The sequence below is a fragment of the Dendrobium catenatum genome, unplaced genomic scaffold (genome assembly GCF_001605985.2).
Source record: "Dendrobium catenatum unplaced genomic scaffold, ASM160598v2 fragScaff_scaffold_857, whole genome shotgun sequence".
Lineage (NCBI taxonomy): Eukaryota > Viridiplantae > Streptophyta > Magnoliopsida > Asparagales > Orchidaceae > Dendrobium > Dendrobium catenatum.
In genome coordinates, this window is record NW_021319319.1 from 144,663 (window position 1) to 170,472 (window position 25,810).

General features: G+C 39.5%; 1 protein-coding gene across 1 annotated transcript in view; it reads right to left on the minus strand.

Annotated features, from left to right (window-relative positions):
* Positions 1-17,718, minus strand: part of LOC110092895 — a 98,514-nt gene extending 80,796 nt beyond the window's left edge. The window contains exons 1-2 of the mRNA XM_020817585.2: positions 17,495-17,718; positions 6,107-6,265 (exon numbers count right to left, since the gene is read on the minus strand). Of these exons, the coding sequence (XP_020673244.1) occupies positions 6,107-6,260 (154 nt within the window). The 5' untranslated portion in view covers positions 6,261-6,265; positions 17,495-17,718. The remainder of the gene's footprint in view (positions 1-6,106; positions 6,266-17,494) is intronic.
* Between the last annotated feature and the right edge of the window lie 8,092 nt (positions 17,719-25,810).

A 25,810-nucleotide genomic window follows, 5' to 3' on the forward strand; every position in this document is an offset into this window, starting at 1 on the left:
TTATGAGCTATGTTTTTAGTTCATTTATTAATTTATTGGTAGCTCATTAATCTTGTCTCTTCTCCTCCCCTTTTCTTCATAAAATTCTGAGTTGTCCCATGGGTTCCCGTGCCTTGGCTCCTTGGTTCCCACGGTTGGCTGTGCTGGGTGGTTTTCCTGTGCCTTGGTGCCTCGGTTCCGTGCGGCCCTCCTTGGTTTTTGCGGCTGCCTCTTCGGGTTCCGCCTGGGCTGTTTTCCTGTGGCTGTTAGGGGCTTTTCCGTAGCTTTGGTGCTTTGTTTTCTGTGAAGAATTGGGAATATTATGAAGTGGTTGTTGGCTTTTCATTTCCCTCATTCAATTTTAGAATATGAAGGGTTTTTTAGGCTGTTTGTTTTCTCCCCTCTTGCCTATAAATATAAGATGTTTGGGATGTTAAAAAAAAAGGTTATGTGAATGATTTTTGGAAAGAAACCTGCGGGTTTGTTGTTTGGAAAAGCTTTCGACCTTTGTCCAACTTCTCTTCTTCTCCTCTTCTAGGAAAGCTTGCGAGCTTCTCCTCTTGCTTCTCGGGCTTCTAATCTCGTTCTTCTCGCCGCAAGTGCCACCTCGCCTATATCCTTCTTCTAATGGATGAAAGCAACTTTAGGTGTCTTGTTTGAGTCGTTTGAAAGAGTCATAAGTTTGTAAGGTGTTTATGTCAAAGTTTATGTGTCGTTTGTAAGTCATTTTATAATATTAAAGTTGTGTTTTGTTTGTGCAAGTGTTGTCACTTTATCTTATGTAATTTTTATAGTGTTTTTAGTATCTTTTAAGTTATAGGAAGAGTTTATTTTGCTTGCAAAAATTTGGAGCCCTCTCCCAAATTTTTGCATGCATCAATATCCTAATGCATCTGTATCAACTACAAAGACCTAGCTAAAGTCCGACAGAGCTAGAACTGGAACAGTAGTAATGGCTTTCCTCAATCTCCCAAAAGCCCGAGTCGCGGTCTCTCCACATCAAAAGTTGTCATTCTTCAGCTGCTCAGTCAAAGGCCATGCAATTGTGTCGTACTCCTTCACAAACCTCATGTAGTAATCAATTAATCCTAGGAAACCGCTCAACTTCCTTATGTTCCTAGGTAGAAGCCATTTCGACATTGCCTTAATTTTGGTTTGGTCTGCCACCACTCCTTGGGACACCACATGTCCTAGGTACTCCACACTCAACTGGGCAAAGCTGCATTTCTTCAGGTTAGCTCTCAACTAATGCTCCTGAAGTATTTCCAAAATCACCTTCAGGTGTCCAAGATGCTCCTCCACTGTCTTGCTATACACAAGAATGTCATCAAAGAATATCAGGACAAACTTTGTGAGGTACTGCTTGAATACCTTGTTCATCAAAGACTAAAAACTAGCAGGGGCGTTAGTGAGACCAAATGGCATTACCATAAACTCATAATGCCCTTCATGTGTCCTGAATGCTGTCTTTAGAATGTTTGTCTCCCTCATTCTGATCTGATGGTATCCGGATTTCAAGTCAAACTTGGAAAACATCACCACTCCATGTAACTCATTCAAGAGCTCATCAATCACTGGAATAGGAAATTTATCTGACACTGTCCCCTTATTCAACGCTGTGTAGTCTATATAGAATCGCCAACTCTCATCCTTTCTGACCAAGAGGACGGGACTAGAGAAAGGACTCACACTCGGTTTGATGATCGCTGCCTCCAGTATCTACCGGATCAACTTTTTAATCTCATCTTTCTATATATGAGGGTAATGGTAGGGTCTGACACTGATCGGGGTCTCTCCTTCCTTCAAAGTAATGGTATGCTCTAACTCCCTTGGTGGTAGACCCTGAGGAGGTTGGAAAACCTCACTGAATTGTTGTATGAATGGTTGTACTGAAGAGGGAATGTTTCCCTCTTCTTCCAATTTGCCCCACTCCAGGCGATGCAACTCCACCAAGTATCCTCCTCCCACTTCCTTTATGGTTCTGATCGAAGACTTGAGGGATATCCCAGTCTTAGTTAGCCTCGCATCACCCTGGATAATCACCTTTTTCCCTTATCCACCAGCTCCATCCTTAATGTCCCCCAATTCACCTTAGTATCTCCCAAGGACTGTAGTCATTTCATCCCCCGGATGACATCAGTGCTTCCTAGTTCTAAGGGAAGAAAATCCTCCCTCGCCTTAATCCCCTGAATCATCAGCACCACTCCCTTACAAACACCTCTACCCATCTCTACCTTTCTTGTGCTCATCATCACCCCATAGCCTCCTGTATCCACTAATTTCATCCCAAGCCGATCAACAATCTAGGTGAAAATAAAATTGTGAGTTGTCCCACTATCTATCAATACCACTACCTCCTATTCGCTATCTCTCCCTTCACTTTTATAGTGTGACTAGGAGTGAATCCCACTATAGAGTTCAGTGATACTTCTGCCAAATTAAGATGCAACTTTTCCTCCAATTCTAGCCCGCTCCCACCTCCCTCTTCAGCTTCCTCGTCATCACAGACGGTGAGAACCTGAAGAGTTCGGTCCTTGCATCTATGCCCTGGCATGTACTTCTCATCACACCTGAAACACAATCCCTTGACCCGCTTCTCTTGTATCTCCTTCCTAGTCAATTTCTTGAAATTTCCCCCTCATCCGGATCTCTCCTTCGGCACCTCCTTCGTGCTCTCTAGCGCTGGTCCCCTGGGAGGTAAAAAAGTGGTGGTCGTCTTATATGACCCCCCTGAGTTGCTTTCCCTAGCCACTCTCTCCATCCTCTGTTCATCCACCAGCTGTGCCAACTCCATGGCTTTCCTAAGGTTTTTTGGCTCCAAGACTCTGACTGCTACCCGTATTTCCGGTTTGAGCCATTTCATAAATTTTCCCTCCAGTGTCGTCTCTGAGATATGATCCAATCTGCTGGCCAAATACTAAAATCTGTCGCGTAGTCTGCTACGGTCCCCTCCTAAGTCAAGGCAAAGAATTGCTCATAGAAGTCTCATCCCCTCTCCGTTCGGAAACGTTCTAGTAAACATTCTTTGTACTCCCTCCAATTTCAGATGGGCTACTTCCTTTCACTCCATTGATACCATGCAAGTGCCTTTCCTTCCAAACATAAACCTGCTACCGTCAGCTTCTCCTCCTCCGTCAATCCATTGATGGTGAAGTATCGTTCCACCTTGTAGATCCAGACATGGTCGTCCTCACCCTCAAAGACAAGCATCCTCAATTTTCTCACCCTTGGATCACCACCGTTCCCCCGAAATCCTCCATAACCTCCCATTCCCTGAGAGGGTGGTGCTCCCCAATTTTCACGGTCCTCACTCCTGCGATTATGTCCAAACCCTTCATCGTACCCCCCTCTCCGTCCTCCAAAATCAACACCCCGACGGTAGACTTCTTCCCTTCTTCCAACACAATCAGCGCCCCTTCTTTTATATCTCATGCTCATCTCCTCCCTAAACAGCGGTTCTAGCGGAGGCATTCCATCCTCACTCTCGAGAACCTCCACTTTCGGATATTCCCTCCCCCTGAATGGGCTCGGAATACCTCCCCTTCCCTGGACGCCGGTGGTCTTCTTTGATTCTGATGTTGCCAGTTTTTGTTTGCCTTAAAGCATCTTCTTCATCAAATCTTCCAAGGTGGCGAACCTTCCATCTATTTTTTAATGAACAGCTACAAATTGACTTTGAAAATCTAAAATTTTCTCCTCAAAATCTACCTTCAATTGACCTATTTCTCCCTCCAAGACTTCAACCTTTCGTCTGGCCATAATTCCTCCGATTCGAAAGAGATTCTTTTGTGTGAGCAACAATTGCTGAAATTACAGATTTTAAGCCTCCAATGGTCCTGAGAAAGCGCTCTGATACCAATTTGATAGGAAATACTCGAGTTCGCAAGTAACCCTAAAGAATACTTGAGTTTGCAAGCAACCATATCCCAAATGGGTGAGCAAACAACAGAAAAACTGCTGTTTACTGCAGTTAAACAGTCCCAAACTGTGGGAAAATAGCAAGAAATTGAGTAGGAATCTGAGGAAAGACAAGCCAACCACTTGTATTCCACTAGTAGGTGAAAGAAAACAATAATCATACAAGATTCTTCAATTCAAGAGGAAGATAACTCTCCAAAATCTCTAGCCAAGAAGACTAGAGGCCAAGCCTCCAAGAAGATCCCAAAAATCAGCCCCCAAATTCAAGATGACCCACTCAATCCCCTTTCCCCCCTAATTAACTCCAAACCCGACACAAAATCCCTAATCAGCCCCTCTATCCAAATTCTCCACCACCCACCCTTCAAATTCTCCCCCCCCCCCCCCTTCCATTCAAAATTTCCCTCCCATACTTGAATTAAACCCAAGCTTGGGCCCATTAAGTTACCCTCCCCCCCCGGCCCTCTTTCCGCTCCATGTGGGCCCGCCTTTAGTAGGTAAGGACCGATCCTTGTTGGACCGGTCCAGCCCGCCCCTTCTAGGCCAGCCTAACACATTTCCAATAACAAATCATCACAATCAAGATACAACATCAAAACACGATATCAAATCCTTCCAAAAGTTTCAAGTATTGAAACAGTCTTCGAAATGAACAGCTTGACTTCTCATCCAAATTCTTGAAAGCTCCAACAATCAGCTCAAATATCTCCTTCATTATATTATCATCATATGGAACATCTGGTGTTGTTATTATTGTTATTTCACTAAGACAATATGCAATGCAAACCTTCACATCCATGTCTGAGTGCCCCAGAAGATTATTAGCAATCAATGCCTTAATAGCGGGTTGAACAACAATCAACATTGAAGTAGATGGAGATTGCTCCATTCTTGACAATAAATTTTCATCTTATCAAATAGTAGCAGAATCTGTTGTAAATCAGGTGGAGGAGACGCCAGCTTGTTCCCGATGTCTTTGACCCCATCCTGTAGCATTAAATCATCAGGTGACATTTGCACGGATGTGCACAAGAGAGAACACAGGTAGGGCAATAAGGGCTCCAAGCTCTCGATCCCTTGCATGAGCACATAAGACCACCGATCCAAGCATTCGGCTCTTCCCAGGCATGCACGCAAAAAAACTTCGGCACGACTCCTCCCAGCACTCGATTCTGCTTCCGCGTAGATAAGAACTTATGCACAGAGGCTCGACCTCTTCACACATATGAGGGTTCCTGCTCGCTCCTCTACTCGGCTTCTAGGAAGAGACACACGAAGCATATGATCAAGAGGAACGCCGCTACTCGCTCGATCACAAGCAGGGATGAAGACTGAGCCCAATGTCACTGTTCCAAGGAGGTCCTGGCCACTGTCGAGACGCATGCAGGAAGAGGTCCTACACTCAACTTCTCTCACTTTTACTTAGTTGACTCTGGATGCCACATGCAAGAACGAAGACCGAGCCTGATGCCATCGTTCCCAAGAAGTCCTGACCGCTGTCCAGATGCACGATTAACAGAGGGCAAGAGCAGTCTCCAACGACAATGAAGGCCGCTTGCTCCTCTCTACTTCCTTCGATTTGTGTATCCCTACGATTCCAGCAATGAAGTCCAGTGGAATGACCAATATTCCTCATAATTCCAGAAATGAAGGTCGGTGGTGAGAATCTATCTCTAATACCATGTTAAATTTAGAGAATTAGAGAGGGAATATGCTTAATTTACTATAAAAAACTATCCATATTATAAATCCATATAATATATCTTAATAAAGAAACAAATAACTACAGAATCATGCATAATTGCCTTAATATAATCCTTCCTAAATAAGCCACCTAAATGGAGATCGACATGATCCAGGTGAGCCTCCCATGGATCCCCATGCTGGCCGTGGGATCAAGGGCCAAGGGATGGTTGATATTTAATAGTATGATCAAGGTGAGCCTCCCACAGATCCACATGCTGGTCGTGGTATCAAAGGCCAAGGCATGGCTGGGATTTAATAAAATCTAGTACTAAAAAAGTTAAGATATAGTTATAATGATGATATACACCTAATCTAATTGAGAAAAATGATTTCATATGTTAAGACAAGTTAAATAAAGTGATCATTCATATGAATTCATAAAGTTAAAAATGTGTCTGGTAATATAGACAATATATAGAACCATACTTTCCCCAAAGTTAAAAAATCAGTAAGCTAAACTTACCACAAAGATAACATTCCTTTAAAAGATATATAAATATTGGTGGTGAAATGTGATACAAGTTAGAGAAGGCATGTAAACATATGAATTTCTCACGATCAACATGTTTATCATTTTTGGCAGCCCAACCTTCTTCCAAATGCATATTAAAAATCATTGTACCTGAAATAGAAGAGAGAGAAGAATAATTAGAAATTATAATAGAATAATAACATAAATAGCCATTAACTCAAACTCCACTCATAAAAAAAATATGCATAAAAAAGGGAATACAATAAACTATGAAAGTAACCCTTTTTAGTGGATTTGACAAATCGATTAAGCATGCAAAACCTTTTTGAGCCTCTCTTGCTTCAGTAACGTCATGTTCTATATGACAAAAAATGCTACTGCCAAATCAAACAAAGGTTTCCCGGGCTTATAAAAGAAAATGATTCAAAATGTATGAACTGAATAAGTAATTATAGACCTATTAGCTTGTGCAACTCGGTCTATAAAGTGGCGGCTAAGGTCCTTTAATTTTGAATAGATTGTCTCCTATCATTCACAAATTAGTTTCTGAAGAACAAGCGGCTTTTGTGAAAAGGAAGATTGTTGTTTGATCATGTTCTTGTAGCTCAGGAAGTTTTTCAAAAGCTTCCGTTTTCTAGAACCAATAAAGGGCTTGTTTCTTTCAAAATAGACATGGAGTAAGCTTACGACTCAATGGGATGGTCAACTTTGGGGAAAGCTCTTGATTACTTTGGATTCCCAATGAAATTTTCCAAATTGATATTGGAATGTGTTCAAGACCCGTCCTTTGCTTTGATGATAAATGGAACCTCACGGATTGGATCAATGCTTCTAGTGGATTTCATCAAGGTTTTCCTCTATCACCATTTCTTTTCATTCTATGCTCACAACTTATAACGAATGATTTTTCTCAAAGTAATAATAACATAGGGATTCCGGTGAATCCTAGTGGGCATAGAATATCACATTTGCTATATGCAGACGATGTGGTCATTTTTTCAGAAGCAAGTTTAAAGGAGGTTAAAGAAGTGAAGGCCATTTTGAAGAACTTTTGTGATTGGACTGGGCAAAGAATCAATGACAGCAAATCCTGTATTTTATTTGGGAATTCAATTAGAAGGAGAAGGAAGAAGGCCATTACTAAAATCATGGGATTCAAGACAGTCAAAGAAATGCAATATTTGGGAGCCAAAATAGCAATGAGAAAATTAATCAAATCAGATTTATAATTCATTATTGATAAGACATTAAGGATGTTGAATATTTGGGGAAGTAAAGTGTTATCCCTAGCGGGTAGAATCACTTTAGTAAAATCGGTGTTGCTCACCTTCCCTAATTTTCATTCTACTTTACCATGGGTACCTAAAGGTATACTTGATGAGATAGATAAGCTTTGTAGAGGCTTTATTTGGAGTAAAAATAGTGGAAACCATGATATTCATTACGTAAAATGGGAGACAATATGCAAACTGATTACCTGTGGTGGCAAAAGTCTTCATGCTTGCTCAAATAAAGCAGGTCCTTTGAGGGCCAGACTAGCTTGGAATTACATCCAAAACTCAAATTCTATCAAATTCCATTCTACACAAAGCATTGTATCCAAAATATGGATCTCCTTATGATGATGAATGTTCAAAATCTGCGGGTTCAACTGCTTGGAGGCTAATCCGTGATGGTGCCAGATTTCTAAAGTCAGTTATCAGATGGAATATAGCTGATGGGAAATCAATTGATGTATATGAAGACACCTGGATTATGGACAAAAGCCTTAACAGATGGCCAACATTTGTAATTCCTCAAAACAATGCTTTTTCAAAAGTTGAGAGTTTTATCTCTGAAGGAAGATGGGATGAGAATAAACTGAGGGAAGCCTTCGGAATTGAGCTGGTGGAGGTGATATGCAAAGTCCAAATTAATCCTGATCTAATAGAAGACAGAATGGAGCTCATTTATAATAATTCTGGAAAGTTTATCTCTGCTTTGGCGGCTGAAGTGCTACAAAAAAAGAAGAAATAGAACTTAAATATTGGGAATGGATCAGGAAAGCTGCAATACACCCGAGAACAGAAAATTTATGGTGGAGATTGTTCCATAAAGCCATCCCTACTAACCAATTTTTAACATATAGAAGATTGCAAAATTATGATAGATGTCCAAGAGATTGTGATGGAATAGAAGATGTTGAACATGTGGTTGTCAAATGCACAAAATTGAAGGATGTTGTCAAAGTTGTAAACATATGGGGATTTCAAATTCCAGATTTTGAATCCTTCAATAGCTACTGTAGATGGATGAGTTCCCAGAATTCTTGGATAATAAATCTATATTGCAACATAGTTTTTCTTTCATGGAAAGCTAGGAATGAATGGATCCATAATGGTATGGAGGGGAATTCATTGAGTATAGCAGCCAATGCTGTTAATTATGCTGCAAATTCTGCAAAATCATTTATAAATATCTCGGGTAGCTTGGATGTCAATCAGCAAGTGCTGTTGGAATATAGTTGGCATCCTCCTCCACCAGATTGGATTAAAGTAAACGTAGATGCCTCTCTTCTACCTTCATATAAAGCAGGAATTTGTGGAGTTTTCCGTGACAACAAGGGAAGATTTCTATTGGGATTTGGCAAGAAATGTCTTCATTGGGATATATCACATTTGGAACTCTTTTCTATAAAAGCTATTGGAGAAGTTGTCAAAGATTGAATGTATGATTTCAAAGGAAGCATCATTGAAGGGGACAACTACAATATCATCAAATTTCTCCAGGATATCACAAAGAGAGAAGGAAAATATTCGGTACAGTTATCTTTTTTAAATAGTTTCAATAATGTCATTTTTAATTGTATAGATAGGAAAAATAATAAGTTAGCTGATCTATGTGCTACCTATGCTATCTTTAGTTCTTTTATTTGGGAAGACATCTCTTTGGATAAGATTCCTCATTTTATTATAATTTTAAAGGAGGAATCGGATACTTCTCCTGGGTAGTCTGTAATCCTTTTATTATCTTTTTTTTTTTCAATATAGCTTCTTGCTTCTTTCAAAAAAAAGAATAAGTAATTGTAAATACGGTTGAGAATTAGTCAGCCATAAAACGAACCAATGCTAGCTTGATAACAATTTGACTTGCTTATTAAGTAGTCTCTACATTTCAATTCAAGATCCTGTGAGGCAAAATAACCAATACAATATTATATATATATATATATATATTAAAAATAAATACAAGATAGTTCACTGAACTCACCAATATTATGAAATACCCCCCAATTAGACACAAGCTCGTGAACTCGCGCACTAATAATACTATATACCGTCAAGCTAGCTCCATTTAAAGCAAGCACAGCTTCAGCCCTCTCTAATTTATCTCAATGAGAGAATCTGATACTGAATTTTTTTTTTCAATTATCTAAATTTAATTTCAGGCTAGCATGATCTAAGCCTGACACTTCTATTTGATTAGGAGCAAGCTCAATTTAATCAATGCACAGAAAGATCCACTTATAGTTTGATTTAATACAATGCTCAAGCAAATCATAGGCTTTGGCTCGTCAAACTTAACCTGGGCTTATACAAATCCATAAAAATCCATTTTCAAACAATATTAGAGCTTTAAGTCAAATTCCCAACCCACTCCCAACAACAGTTTCAGGCATCATGCTACTAATTACTTAGAATTTTTGCTATAAGATTTCAAACTAGCTCAAATCAAGCTAGTTGATCTCAAATAGAGCTTGATCAGAACCCAAAAAAACAATTATATTTCTTCTAATTGGAACCTTTAACTAAAATTATGAACCCTGGTACTAAAGGGGAATTTGCCACTCTGCAAAAAAATTCAAAGCTACATATTCCTTACATTCAGAGTATTAGGAAATAAGTTTTAAAATCAGAAAAGGATAATATATTATAAAAATATATGAACTAAAACCTCGAAGCATCCACATATTATACAATCACTATATCAAAAATCATCAAACCTAGCAAACCAATTTTCTCAATGGAGAAAGAGAGGAAAAGTTATCGGTTGATAGATGAGACTTCAAATGCCTCGGGCAACAACTATACTTGACCTCATTACAGGATACATCTTTAAAAAGCTAGAAAGATTTTCCAGCTATGCAATTTGCAGAAGCAATGCGAAATAAGTATATAAACATGAGTGGTTCTCAAATAGACATTTCTAACAAAAATAAAAAAGGATCGTGCATGCTTAAATTCTACCAGCCTGGGCAACATTTTTTTCAGAACCAAATAACCTGACTTAGAGCAATCTTCCTCCGGTTCAAACACAACTTGCAGATGACCAAAATTTGAGCATCCCAAACACGCATCAGACAGTACATGCTAATATATCCTGCATGAGCCTACTTCCACTCCCCGTAGTCATCTGCTCCGAGAATTTGCACTAAAATTAAGTGACTCTCCTTTTGCTTCCACAGCAAAGCGGAGAAGCCTTTACAAACTCACTTTCACCAAACTTTTGCTACGGCGGAGTGCCGGATGCTATGTCACCCTCCCGGTGACAACAGCGGACCTTGACTCATTTTTCTCCCTCCTGGAGAAGATAGACATGAATAGGAACAGGCGATAGAATCGTCCTCCTCTCACCTGAAGGAGTACTCATACCTAAAGCAACCCAATTGGTTTTTCCAGCAACTAACAACGTGGCCGAGTACGAAGCGTTCATCGCGGGCTTAATAATGTTGAGGTCGTGAAAGAGAAATTGTTTGAAGTCCAGGCACAGCATAGCATGGTACTCTTTCTACCGCTACGTTAGTACCAAAAAGAAAAATGAGAAAAAAAGGAAGAATTGGGAATTTCTTCACAGGGTAGTACTCTTGATAGAAGATCACCGCGTGAACAACATCTAAAGTGAAAGTAACGAATGTCACTCCCGAGGGATCGACCACTATACTCTTAGAAAGACATTTTGGAAGAGAACCTCAACTCTTTTTTCTCCCTTCTAGAGAAGGCAAAGAACCTCGAGGACTGGACTAAGAAGCCTTTCTCCTAAGGCTGCAGGAGGAGCTAGCCCGGAGCAACCGTGTAATCCCCTCACACTACTTCTCCCTCACGCTCAAGCTCACCTTCTTCTTCCTCTCTTAAACCCTGATTTTCTTCTCAAAAGTTTCTCTCAGAGCTCATTCTTTAGTCACATGTTCCTCTCTTGATTGTCAAGAAAAACTTAAACTATAGCTTTTGTAATAGGCTTGAAGAAACCTTAAAAATTCAAGTTAGCCATCACTGTTCGTATAGTACGATCAATTCAAAACTAATCTCATCCAGTACGATGTGAACAGCCGTTCAAACAAACTGTTCAAATTTTATGAACACATCATAGGTTACGATCAATAGATCGTCCGTACGAATTGTTCTATTTCCTCTATTCGTACAGGATGATTCTTGGAACGACTGAAACTCGTCATTGCTAATCTTCATACCGCTCTCTTCGTATAGTACGGTTAGTTCATTTCAAGTAGGTCGTTCAGTACGATATAAATATCGTACAGTACGATTAGTTCAAAAATCATGGTTTCGTTTAGTACGATCTCTGGGACTACCATATTTCACCTCTGCTAATCATTTTGTACAATCAATATCGTATAACACGATCAGATATCATTAATTAAATCATAATTTGATTGACTAATCACGAATGTTAATTTTAGCAAGATTTCAAATGTTTGTACAATACGATTGAGATCGTACAGTACGATTAATTCAAAAATCAAATTTCAAGAGGTAGCTGGATCATCGGTGGTGGGGGGAAGGGGAATGGTGATACAGGGAGATGTCGAGCTGTCTAGAGCGGAAGTATCTCTCAAGTCTATGATCAGAACCATACAGGAGGTTGGAGGTGGATATTTGGTAGAACAGCAACAATTGGAGAGGATCAGTGTGGGAGAAGATGGAGACATTCCTCTTGTAGTGCAACCAGTCATACAGCAGTTCAGTGAGATGATCCAGCCACCTCAAGGTTTACCACCACTCATAGAATAGAAGCATGCAATTCTTCTAAAGGAGTGGGTGTCACCGATTAGTGTACGACCCTACCGATACCCCCAGATTCAGAATGATGAAATTGAGAAGCTAATTAGGGAGATGTTGGAGGCTAGGATCATCGACCAAGTGTGAGTCCTTTCTCTAGCCCGGTATTACTGATCAAAAAGAAGGATGGGAGTTGGAACTTTTGTGTGGATTACAAGGCGTTGAAAAGGAGACGGTACCAGATAAATTTCTCATTCCGGTGATTGATGAGCTTTTGGATGAACTGTATGGAGCAGTGATGTTCTCCAAAATGGATTTGAAGTTGGGATACCATCAGATCCGGATGAGGGAGGAAGAAATCTCAAATACAACATTTCGGACACACGAGGGGCATTATGAGTTTCTGATTATGCCATTTGGGCTTACCAACGCCCCTACTACTTTACAGTCATTGATGAACAGGATATTCAGACAGTATCTCTGGAAGTTTGTGCTGGTGTTTTTTGATGAAATCTTGGTGTACAACAGAACTGAGGAGCATCCGAAGCACATGAAGTTGGTATTGGGAATTCTACAGGAGCATCAACTGAAGGCCAATCTGAAGAGTGTTGCTTTATCCAGACCAGGGTGGAGTACTTGGGTCATATAGTGTCCAAGAAAGGAGTGGCGGCCGATCAGTCAAAGGTGGAGGCTATGTTGAGATGGCCCGTACCTAAGAATCTAAAGGAGTTGAGAGGATTCTTAGGGCTGACGGGATACTAAAGGAGATTCGTCAAATGGTACAGTACTATAGCATGGCCACGGACAGAGCAGCTAAAGAAAGATGGATTCCTATGGGGAGAGGCAGCCACAGCAGCTTTTGAGAAACTAAAGAAGGCTATGACCACGGTACCCGTCTTAGCTCTACCAGACTTCACTCAGGCCTTCATAGTGGAGACAGATGCTTCAGGATATGGATTGGGGGCAGTACTCATGCAGGATCGAATACCCATTGCTTACTTCAACCAGGTGTTGGCGGCCAGAGCCAAGCTAAAATCAGTCTACTAGTGGGAGTTGATGGCTATCATTTTAGTCATCTAGAAGTCGAAACCTTACCTGTTTGGTAGGCATTCCATTGTCAGAACAGATCAGATGAGCCTGAAATACTTGTTGGAACAGCGAATGGCGACTGAAGAGCATCAGAGCTGGTTGTCAAAATTGTTGGGGTATGATTTTGAAATCCAGTACAGACCAAGAGGAGAGAACAAGGTGGCAGATGCCTTGTCCAGATGCATGGGAGCATGGTTTAAAATTGCGCAATATGAGGCTCGCCTTGAGGCCCGCCTTTGCGCAATTCCAGTAAAAAACGCCTCGATGCTTACGCCTCGAGTTTTTGTTATGAGGCTTGCGCCTCAACTTGGTTGAGGCCCGCCTTAAGGCTCGCCTCGCCTCACTGGCATGAGGCTTACGCCTCACACTATATATATATTAAAACTTACATAAATCTTGAAGTAAATGCCCGACATTGGACTCTATAATAGAGCAGGAAGGGGAGAGAGCAGTTCATCATAATGATGATTCAAATGAAGAACCCCTTAGTGATGACAGTGCTGATGATTTATGAGTTCTTATGTGATATGTCATTGCTATTTATTTTTAGAAATTGGAATTATATGTTAATGAAAAGAATACTGGGATTTGGGAAAGATAGAATTTTGAGTTGAACTATATTTCATGTTGTCTTATTATTGAGATATTTTGATTTCACTTCATATCTTATGTTTTTTTATGTTTTATATTATTCACTCATTAGTATATAAAAAACTTATCATTTTATGTTTACGCAATCTTTTGATTTTGAGGCTTACGCCTCAAAACGCCTTGAGGCTTACGCCTCGCCTCACGAATGAAAAACGCCTCAATACCCGAATACGCAATTTTAATCAAGGCATGGGAGAGCTACAAACAGTGGCAACGTCGGTTCCTTTGATGCTGGATTAGGAGGCCATTAAGGAGGAGAGCTCTAGGGATGAGGAGCTGGGGAGACGGATTTATCGAGGGAAGGTGGTAGCCACCCAGGGTACTCAGTAGAGGGGGGCAGACTACTGTATCAGAGGAGGTTCGTTATGCCCAGGACCTCAATCCACATACCAAACTTACTTTAGGAATTTCATGAAAGCATAGTTGAGGGCCATTTAGGGGTGCAGAAAACCTGAAGGAGATTAGTTGTCGAGCTTTATTAGAATGGAATGCATAGAGATGTAGAGGAGATGGTAGCAAGGTGTGAGATCTGTCAGAGGAACAAATACATGGCTATGTCACCAGGGGGGCTATTACAACCGTTGGCATTAGCAGGACAGGTATGGGAGGAGATATCCATGAACTTTATAGATGGGTCGCCCCATTCAGAAGGCTTTACGGTGATTCTAGTGGTGGTGGATAGATTGAGCAAGTATGCTCATTTTATTCCCCTTCGACATCCTTACACCGCGGTTACAATGGCTTCAGCCTTCATAAGAGAGGTGGTCAGATTGCATGGGGTACCAGAGGCAATCGCGTCATATAGAGATAAAGTGTTTCTCAATCATTTTTGGATGGAGTTGTTCAGGTTATAGGGGACAGTTCTAAAGAAGAGCATCGCTTACCACCCACAGACAGATGGCCAAACGGAGGTGGTCAATAGAAGCTTGGAGACCTACTTGAGATGCTTTGAGTCGGAGACACCCAAGCTGTGGGCCAAGTGGCTATCATGGGCGGAATACTGGTACAACACCTCGTTTTACTCAGCTTCACAGATGACTCCATTCAAGGTGTTGTTCGAAAGAGACCCTCCTCACTTGGTGCACTTTGGAGTAGCAGTACTCCAGTTTCTTCAATGGAGGAGTACTTGGAGGAGAGAGATCAAGTGCTAGAGGATTGAAGAAACATCTACTGAGAGCTCAACAGATTATGAAGAAACAAGTTGATGGGCATAGGAAAGACATCTAATTCGAAGTAGGAGAGATGGTGTTCTTGGAGGTCCGACCATACCGACAGAAGATAGTTGCCAACAAGAGAAATGAAAAGCTCGCTACAAGATACTTTGGACCTTATATAATATTGGGAAAAATTGGAGCGATAGCATATCGGTTGAAAATAGCACTTATGTGTCGTAGCTGAGAAGAGCCATTGAAAATTATACTGCCAGCTCGAAGTTACCGGCAACACTTACTGAAGATTTAGAGGTGATTCTGGAAATCTTAGAGTTGTTGGGGGTTCGCCAGAAAGAAGATAAAGCTAAAGAAGTGCTAATCAAGTGGAAGAATCTACCTGAATAAGATGCCACATGGAAGCCATGCGAGAGGGTGAAAAAGCAGTTTCCTAGTTTTCAGCTTGAGGACAAGGTAATGCTTTGAGAGGGAGGTATTGATAGGCTGATTCACCCTGAACCGGCCCAAAAGCCCACCCAGCGACCAGCTCAATTCTACAAGAGGAAACGGGTCCGCCTCTTTGATATACCGCCCACATGTGTGCGCCCCACTTGGAGCAATTGAGGAAGGGGGGATTTGGGCGGCTAGGGTGAGAGGAAAATTTTGAATGAGGGAGGTTTGAATTAAGAAATTAATTGTATTAATAGGAGGATTTGTTTTAGGGTTAGGGGATGCATGATTTGAGTTTTCTCTGGGAGTTCTTGGTTTTTTTTGCTCTAGATTGTTTTACCTAGAGATTTGGGAGAGAACGATCCTCTCGAATTGAGGATCATTTGTATCTTGTTCTCGTGTTTGTTTGGCTTTGTTTCTCTTATTGCAATCCATAGTTTTGGGGCTGATTTCACCCGGATTTTGCATTATTCTCGTTGTTTTCACCAATTAGTGATAGGTTTGCTTGCAAACTCAAGTATTTCCCTTAGGGTTACTTGCGAACTCAAGCATTTCCTATCAAAAGGTTACTTTGTGGATTGTTCATCAAGTTATACTACCACATGCTTTATGGTGGAATTTATTTCTTTGCTTCAGTATGGGTGAGATGATTATCCACCTATGATGCCTCATGTTATGTCCTAAATTAGTTTAGGCTTTACATGTAGCTATTTTCCTGGGTGTTTTCTTTAGCATGTGGTTGATACATTTTATCTGCCTTTGCGCATTTGTTGCTTCACCCATTCATTTTTCGTGATGTTAATTTTTCTCTGATGGATGAAGTTGCTCGCTCTTATTGTTCATTATTTTTTGGCATTGATCCCACTATTGTTTTGGGTCGAATTGGTTAGTATATATCCATGTGGTTTTACCTTATAAGACCTCTAGCTTGTTGCTTCCCTATGCTAGTAATGTGGTGGTTACATTGACTGTGCTAGCACATACATTCTGATCATACTAATTCTAGTTGTGTTACTATTTAACAATGTTGATTGTCATTACTTTGTATGAGCAAGTTTTGGCCATGCAGCTTCATTTTGCCTATGTGCTTGTTAAGTTGCAATGTGTAGTGGCAGCATACTATTAGAGCTTCTCTATTTGCAAAATATAATGCTACTCATTTGGTATTGTGTACCTACACTAAATTTTAGGTTCATTTGTGATTTCACATGTGTGTTGGGTTCATGGTGGCAATGTTGACTTATGGCTTGCTCCCTTTTGGATATTGTTTTTGCGGACTAAGAGAGTTTATAATTTATGGTTTATCCTATTATGGTGCATGGCAAGATGATATTACATTTTGATCGACCCTCTACTAACCTCACTTGTCCTTAATAGGATTCCTTTTGGTTGAGGATGGTGAGAAGAATGGCTCAAGGTTGGTTTTCGGGTATTTTGATTATTATGTTGGTTTAAGCCTATTGGCCTGTTACTTTAGATCATACCCCGACCACTTGGTTAAGTGGAATTTTTGTTTCTTAGGTAATCGTAATTTTCTGTGGCAAATGATCTTCATTTATTTCTTCTATCCTTTCATTAGCCTTTTTTCAAAGTTGGAAAGTGCTCGTGATTTCATGACATTTAGGCGGGAACTTTGAACATCTCTGTCTAACTGGTTAATTAGAGAAGTTTCTGTCTCTTTGTTGTTATGTTGAATTGGATAATACTAGTCTTGAGGTGAAGTTCTCTGATTTGGGACTTTGACCATCCTTATGTTTCCATGATTAAGGTGCTAATGAAGAGTGATGAGCATGATATGTTATTTTTTCCCCGGAAAATTTGAGGGAATCATCCAAACTATATTAAGAAAAAATGAAAGCACAAATCTGTAAAAGAAAAATCCATGGCTTCGTGCCCTCAAAGCCAGTCTGCAATAAAAGCGATCTCAAAGCTCTCCATAAAGGCAGTATCAACAAAATCGCCTTAGATACTAAACAATGCAAGCTAACACAAACCCAAGAAAGCGAAAAGTAGAGCACCAGCAAATGAGGTATTAAATCGTATCTAACCTGCGCAGCGTAACACATTTCCTTAGCGAGAAGGCAATCAAAAAACCCGTAAGAAGCAGAACTCGAACACATAATCGAGAGTCTGCAATGAACTAAAATGGAAAACGAGTCTCCGCTCTCCGGCGAAGTTGAAGCTCGGATCTTTGGAACTAAAACCCTAGTTGTTTTATAAGAGTAAATATTACTAGTAGGAAGGCAGATCAAAATAATCAGGAAAACAGAGAAATTTCAATATATTATTTTATTTTAGATTTGAAAGCTTCTTTGGAATCAAGATATCTCGGCTGCAAATCATAACTATTTTTTTTAAACCATTGAATCATAATTTCTCGAATAATATTCAATTATATTTGACCAAGACAAAGGATTTATTTGAAATAATTTTTATTTATTTTTTCTAATAATAATCATAATTTCTATTTAATTAATATTTATTATTTTTCTAATAATTTGTTATTTGCTTGGTATTTCTCATTTTTTAGCGCGATTTTAGCTCTGGGAGGACGCATATCTACGTTAGGTGGGAGGACCCAATAATTATTCACAACAATTAAAATAAACCTATTCCAAATTATATTAGTATAATACTTAGTTTATATATAATTAATAATATAATAAATTTAATTTCTAAAACAAATAAATCCCTCCGCTTCTTCGGCCTCCTCTTTGCATGGTAATTTATTTCATTTTGCTGATAACGTGGGCCTCTCTCTCACTCTTCTTTATCTCTCTCTCCCCTTGTCTGTCTTCTTTATTTTTCTATTTCATTTTCTTTGATTTTTTATATTTCTTTACGGCCAAATTTTCGGAACGATTGTATTTGTTCCCAATTTAAGCAAATGGAGCGTGATTAGAAATAAATTTTAAAACAAGCAAATACGCCAAACTCATCCGCGCATCTAGTGAATGCGCGGTATTGATTGGTGCATTAAGAATGCGCCGAAACAAATGATGCATTCTTTCAATGCGCCTAATGTTCTGGCGCATTCAAGGTGTACGAGAAAAATGGCGGATGCAGGGTCGGCGGTGATCTCAACGGTGAAACCTGGTGCTAGAAAAGAGGAAGGCCAAGATGAAGCGCTGGAGAAACAGAGTAAGGGACTTAAAACACGGAGAAGCTTTTGTTTCTGAATAAAAAACAATTATAGGGATAAATGTAAATCTTTGATGCCATGGTTAGACAGGTGGAGAAGAGGTTGACGAGTCGCCGGAGCTCAGCCGCTCCCTGGAAGCCATGACTGTCTCCTCCCAAAACGACGGAGGGTAAATAAAGCTTCCCAAAGACCATAACAGCAGCTACACCGGCATGATCTCGTCGGCAGCATCCAAGGTGTACGGGAAAATGGCCGATGCAGGGACGGCGGTGATCTCAAAGGTGAAACCTGATAGTAGAAAGGAGGAAAGTGCAGATGAAGCGGTGGAGAAAAAGGGTGAGGGGCTTTAAATTTAATCAGGATTATATCACGGAGAAGCACTGTTTCTAAACAAATGAAAAATTAGAGGGATTTTAATCACAATCACTGAAAAGTTTCTAGCTTGCGAGTTTTGATTAACCGTTACGTGGTTGTACAGGTGGAGAAAATGATGAGGAATCGCCAGAGCTCAGCCGCTCCCTGGAGGCGATGACCGTTTCGGGGCATTCTTTAGAATGCGCCTGAACATTAGGCGCATTCAAAGAATGTGCCATTTGGTTCGGCGCATTCTTTGAATTCGCCAATCAAGACTGCACATTCACTAGATGCTCGGATGAGTTTGGCGTATTTGCTTGTTTTAAAATTTATTTCTAATCACGCTGCTTCTGCTTAAATTGCGAACAAATACACTCGTTCCGAAAATTTGGCCTTTCTTTACCCCCTATTTTTTGGATTTTTTTTTTGGAAAAAGATAAGGCATTGGTATGTTGTAAAAATGATAAGGTAAGGTTATATTGCAATAACATAATTAATTAATAAATTTTTTTAATAAATTTTAAAAGGTAAATAAATAAATTAAATAATATTAACTTCATAATTTTGTATTATTTATATTTTTTTAAATAAATATGAACCATTCTATCAAATACTTTTAATATATAATTAATTTAGAATAAGTTAGAATATTATCTTAAATTAATTTAAATTTAATTAGAATAATTATAGTTAAAAATTAAAAATCAATTTAATTAATTCAAATAAAATAATCTTAACTATAAAAAAAATTTATTTTAACTCCATTCATTAACATAATCTTATGAGAGAAATATTAATTTCTCAATATATAATAAGATAGGAGTGATATATCTATATCTTTTTAATAAGAACAACTATAATTTTGAATATATATTTTTCTAATTTTTTTATTAAAATCTTATCTCAAGATCTACTATTACACTAAAAAAAATATTATTTGAAGAGTTATTTAATGGCTAGTATTAATTTGTGCCCTCATTAAATAATTTTCTGGCTCCGCCCCTATTTACAAGAATCTTCACAAATAATTGTCACCATTCTAAATTGACCCTCAAGATTATATTCAATAAAAAAATTAGACGCATGATCAAATATAATTTGAAATCTATCATAATAAAATGTAGTCATAAAGATCATCAGCATTAAAATTACTTACATCAAGCAATAGTAAATATTTTTTTTATTAATAAATTTGAGTTTAAGCCAAAGGAAAATTTGAAGTGGGGACCTCTTGCTTGAATTTCTTGCTCTTAATTCTTTATTATTTTAAATTGGTTGCAACTTGCAAGTAATGCTCTCTCGCTTTTTTTATTTTGAGTACATGCTCTGTATTTTCTCAATAGTGAGGGAAAGAATGAAATTAAAAGTTGGAGCAATTATTACGTCCTGCCAAATCCGAACGTTTCCGAATGTATACCAAGTAATACCGAGTGCTCAATACCAAGTTTTAGATGATGTGTCGTGTGTGGTTATTGGTCTGTGAATGCATTCGGTGACCGGACGTAATAATTGCTCAAAAAGTTGCCCTAAACCTTACGGCTTTGCTGTTGGACGTTAGCTAAAGTTCTTTTTTTTTTGGGGAAATTATTAGCTTAAGTTAAATTTTCTTTTTCTTTAATCCAGTTTTAAAAATTTCTTTTTTCTGTATTAATAATAATTATTGAAATTAGATTAAAGTCCATAATACTTCTATAAATAGCAAAATAGCAATAACACATATTTAAAACATGCTTATATTTTTTATTTTTTAAATACATTTTTTTAGTGTTGATATGTCATCAAAAAATTATCTTGATCGGGCATGAATCTCGAGGCAAAAATCAAGTTGGAAATTTCAAGAATTAAATTTTGGACCATTTGAACTCTGATTTCAGCAAACTTATAATAAAACAGTGTCTCAGAAATAATAACCCAATGACACCAAATTCAACTCGATTCGAGCCTAAATGGGTCCAAATCAAAGACCTGACGCACATTCAAAAGGTTCGAATCACAATTTGAGTTACCAAACGATTTCCAAACATGACAAGCTTATAGTTGAATCGAGCGGCTCGACAAGACGAATCCAACGAGCCCAAGATCGCCAAATTTCGGCATCATTAAGACCTTCAAATATATGATAAACAGTCCACAATCGAATGATTCAATATCGATCGTTCATCAGAACCACTCCAAATTCACCCCTGATCTCTCATCTATTTACGGGCCATGCCACTCCAGAAAATCTATAAATAGACCCCTCATTCCTCTTGAGAGGGGATCAGAGCAAGAAGAAGAAGAGAAGAGAAGAAGATTAGGATGGAAGAACTCCTCGACCACCGCCGGAGTTCCGCCTGACTTTTAAGTGACACCGGAATTCCGCCCGACCTCCAAGTGACGTCGGTGTCTCACCCGAACTACAATTGACAGTGGAGTTCTCCTCAGCCGCCAACTAACGTTAGACTTCTTACCAACGTCAACCTCTGCTTGTCGCAAAGTTTCTACCCGACGCCGGACTTCTACCGGTTGTCAAACTTTCGCTGGACATCTATCCGAAGATAGATTTCTTTCCATTGTTGGACTTTTACCTGATGCCGTCCTTCTGACCTTCATCATTAGACAATAGTCATTCCGACCTCCGTCGCCTGCCGACTATGGTCCTTCTGACTTACATCGCCCACCATCTACAGTCCTTTCGACCTCCGTCGCCAGCAGACTACAGTCCTCCTGGCTTACGTCGCCCATCGACTACAGTCCTTCCGACTTCCATCGCCCACCGACAACGGACCTTCCGAAAAACCAATCCTTCCGACCTTCGTCGCCTGCCGACTACGATCCTTCTGACTTACGTCGCTCGCCGACTATGGTCTTTCAGACCAAACAAACACTTCAACTGGGATTCTTTGTATTCTCATCATGTAATGTATTCTATAATATGTACATCAAGCTAAGGCCTTCCCCCAAGGAAGAGCCTCATTTGGAATCAACTGCAATACTAGTGGATTCATTCAAACTAGGCTAGGCCCCGTGGTTTTTCCCCCTATTCAGGGGATTTCCAAGTAAAAATCTTGGTGTCCTCATAATTGTTACACTCTCCCTCTTTATTTAATTGCGTGCCAAATTTTTGTACAATGCTAAGACGTTAAATATGATATTTCTCTACTGCCTCGAATACTCCAGGACGCAGCAGTTTGGCGCCGTCTCTGGGAAAGTGATTCCCAACTAGGTAAATTTTGCTCCAACCTCAGAAGGTCAATTAAGTCAACTTCCTGACATCAGTCATTGCTGCATCAATATCATAAGAATCAGATGCAGACTGGGGGGCAACTTTGACTCCAACTATGGTAAAAAAGATCCTCTGATGTTTTCATCATCAAGATGGTATTTTAGGAAAATCCTTATGAACACAATGATGCTTCCAATCAATTACAAGCTTTATATAGTTTATATTTGGACTTCTACTCCTTGGGCAAGGTCTTAATCTTGACCTCAAAAAGGCAGTAATGGTTTAAAGATAGATCATTTTTCATCTTTGATTCGAGATACACGCGGCGTTCTCCCCCTCCCAATCAAGGTAAAATCCATCCCAGGGGGATTCGATTCAACCTCTTCCACATAGGTTAACATAGTCGAGCAAAGGCTCCAACATACAATCTCGAATATGTCTCACATCCTTGGTGGATTCTCTCAACCTATTCCACACAGGTTAATGTCATCGAGCAAAAGCTCTGACATACAACCTCAGATAGGTCTCACATTCTTGGTGGATTCTCTCAACCTCTTCCACACAGGTTAACATCATCGAACAAAGGCTCTAACATATAACCTCGGATAGGTCTCACATCCTTGGTGGATTCCCTCGACCTCTTCCACACAGGTTAACGTCATCGAGCAAAGGCTCTGACATACAACCTCGGATAGGTCTTACATCCTTGGTGGATTCTCTCAACCTCTTCCACACAGGTTAACGTCATCGAGCAAAGACTCTGACATATAACCTCGGATAGGTCTCATATCCTTGGTATATTCTCTCAACCTCTTCCACACAGGTTAATATCATCGAGCAAAGGCTCTGACATATAACCTTGAATAGGTCTCACATCCTTGGTGGATTCTCTCGACCTCTTCCACACAGGTTAATGTTATCGAGCAAAGGCTCTAACATATAACCTCAGATAGGTCTCATATTCTTGGTGGATTTTCTCGACCTCTTCCACACAGGTTAACGTCATCGAGCAAAGTGCTCTGACATACAATCTCGGATAGGTCTTACTTCCTTAATGGATTCTCTCGACCTCTTCCATAAAGGTTAACGTCGTCGAGCAAAGGCTCTGACATACAATCTTGGATATGCCTTACATCCTTGGTGGATTCTCTCGACCTCTTTCATATAATTTAGAGTCATCTAGCAAAGGCTTCGACATACAACCTCGGATAAGTCTTACATCCTTGATGAATTCTCTCAACCTCTTCCACACAGGTTAACGTCGTCGAGTAAAGGCTTCGACATACAACCTCGGATAGGTCTTATATCCTTGGTGGATTCTCTCGACCTCTTCCATATATGTTAACATCATCGATCAAAGTGCTCTGACATACAACCTCGAATAGATCTTACATCCTTGGTGGATCTCTCAATCTCTTCCATATAGGCTAATGTCATCGAGCAAAGTGCTTTGACATACAACCTCGGATAGTTCTTACATCCTTGGTGGATTCTTTTGGCCTCTTTCATATAGGTTAACGTCATCGAGCATGGCTCTAACATATAATCTTGGATAGTTCTCATATCCTTACTGGATTTTCTCTACCTTTTCCATACATGTTAATGTCATCGAGCAGTGCTCTAACATACAACATCGAATAAGTCATACGTCCTTAGTGGATTCTCGTAACCTCTTTTATAGAGGTTAGCATCATCGAGCAATGTTCTGAGCAAACAAAATTCTCTCTATAAAGATTCCATAAAAGAAAGTGGTTTATAAAATCATCACTCATATAAAGACATTAGCAGTCTAACAGTGCCTCCAAAAATATAGGGTGAAATATATCAAAGCATATCTCAAAGATGTATAAAAACTTTAATTTTCTCTAAAGGACAAGTTCTTAATTTCATATTCAGTATCATTGGAGTTATATTGCAAAAATTGTACATCAAATTCTTTTTTGCAAGAATTTGAAAGTAAAAAGTACATTGGCATCAACCATATAAGACTAAAAGTTACTATCATATCTTTAGTGGATTTGAAAGACTTCTTCTCTATTGCACACAAGCATCTCTTACAACTTCTTCTTCAAAGAAAGATTATAGTTTGGTCTTTATCAGGCCTCAACTCAGTTGACACTATACGTGTGGTGCCAGAATGTCGGCATAACACACTGCTTCGGCCCCTTGAATCAAGGATATTTGATGTCGGCACACTTCCGTATATGATGCATATTATTTATGCAGAATAAAACTGGACCACCAGCATCATCGGCCCTTCTCTCGATATTCGTCATTGGTCATTTACTTCATATCAGCCATCATCAGCTTCTCACTCAAACTATTGATAATAATACACCAACTATCTCCTTCAACTCTCAACTCAGTTGTTGACTGCCAGCAGACTTCCACTCGATCATTTATCATCGACAAACTTTCGCTCAAATAGCATCGAAATTCTCCCAATCTGCTCATGACCTCTAGTTCTCCTCCCGGGCACTATTTCCATCTAATCTTCTCAAATCACCCTCACATACAAGCAGCAATTGATCTTCTTCTATCAAGGGTTATCTATTAAGAAGATAGCCTATCATCGTGACTTCTTCTACACAAGAGAGGGGCACTAAAGCTGGATAGGGGAATGCTGCCTATCTATGACAGTGGAATGCCTCCAATGTAAAAAGAAGAACACAATAGAAGAATAAGGAGAAAAAATATCCTTCTACACAAGAGAGGGGCACTGAAGCTCGATCCATGTGGGCCCCACCAAATTATTTCAAAAAATAAAAATTTAAACTGAACCGCTGGCCAATCCGCGAGCCCAAGAGGGGCGCACCAGTTTGGCGGTCTAACTAGTATGGGCTCTGATTTTTGGCCCGGACGATCAAAATCTGACATTTTTGGGATACCCGGACACTTTTTTCGACATTCCGGACTCAATTTTGACACTTTTGGAGCTCAATGGGACCTCTATGATCAAATTTGAGAAAGTTTCTAATTTTTGGAAGGTAATGTTTTGCGATTCAGCTAATGTAAATTGTCAACGCATATATTTTCGGACTCTTGGAGCATCGACATCCAAAAATATGGGGGCAGCTGATAATGCATCAATAAATTATCTTGATCGAGCACGAATCTCGAGGCAAAAATCAAGTTGGAAACTTCAAAAATTAAATGTGGACCATCTAAACTGTGATTTCAACAAACTTATAGTCAAACTGAGCGTCTCGGAAATAAGTACCCAACGACACCAAATTCAACTCGATCTGAGCCTAAATGGGTCCAAATCAAAGATCTGAAGCACATTCGGAAGGTTTGAATCAATATTTGAGTTACCAAATGGTTTCCAAGCATAGCAAGCTTATTGTTGAATCGAGCGGCTCGACAAGACGAATCCAACGAGCCCAAGATTGCCAAATTCTGATATCATTAAGACCTTTAAATATATGATAAACAATCCACAATCGAATGATTCAATATCGGCCATTCATCAAAACCACTCAAAAATCGCCCCTGATCTCTCATCTATTTACGGGCCATGCCACTCCAAAAAATCTATAAATAGACCTCTCATTCCTCTTGAGATGGGATCAGAGCAAGAGGAAGAAGAAAAGAGAAGAAGATTAGGAGGGAAGAATGAAAGTTCATTAGAGATGTTAAGCCCTTATGAACTTAGTCCCAAGC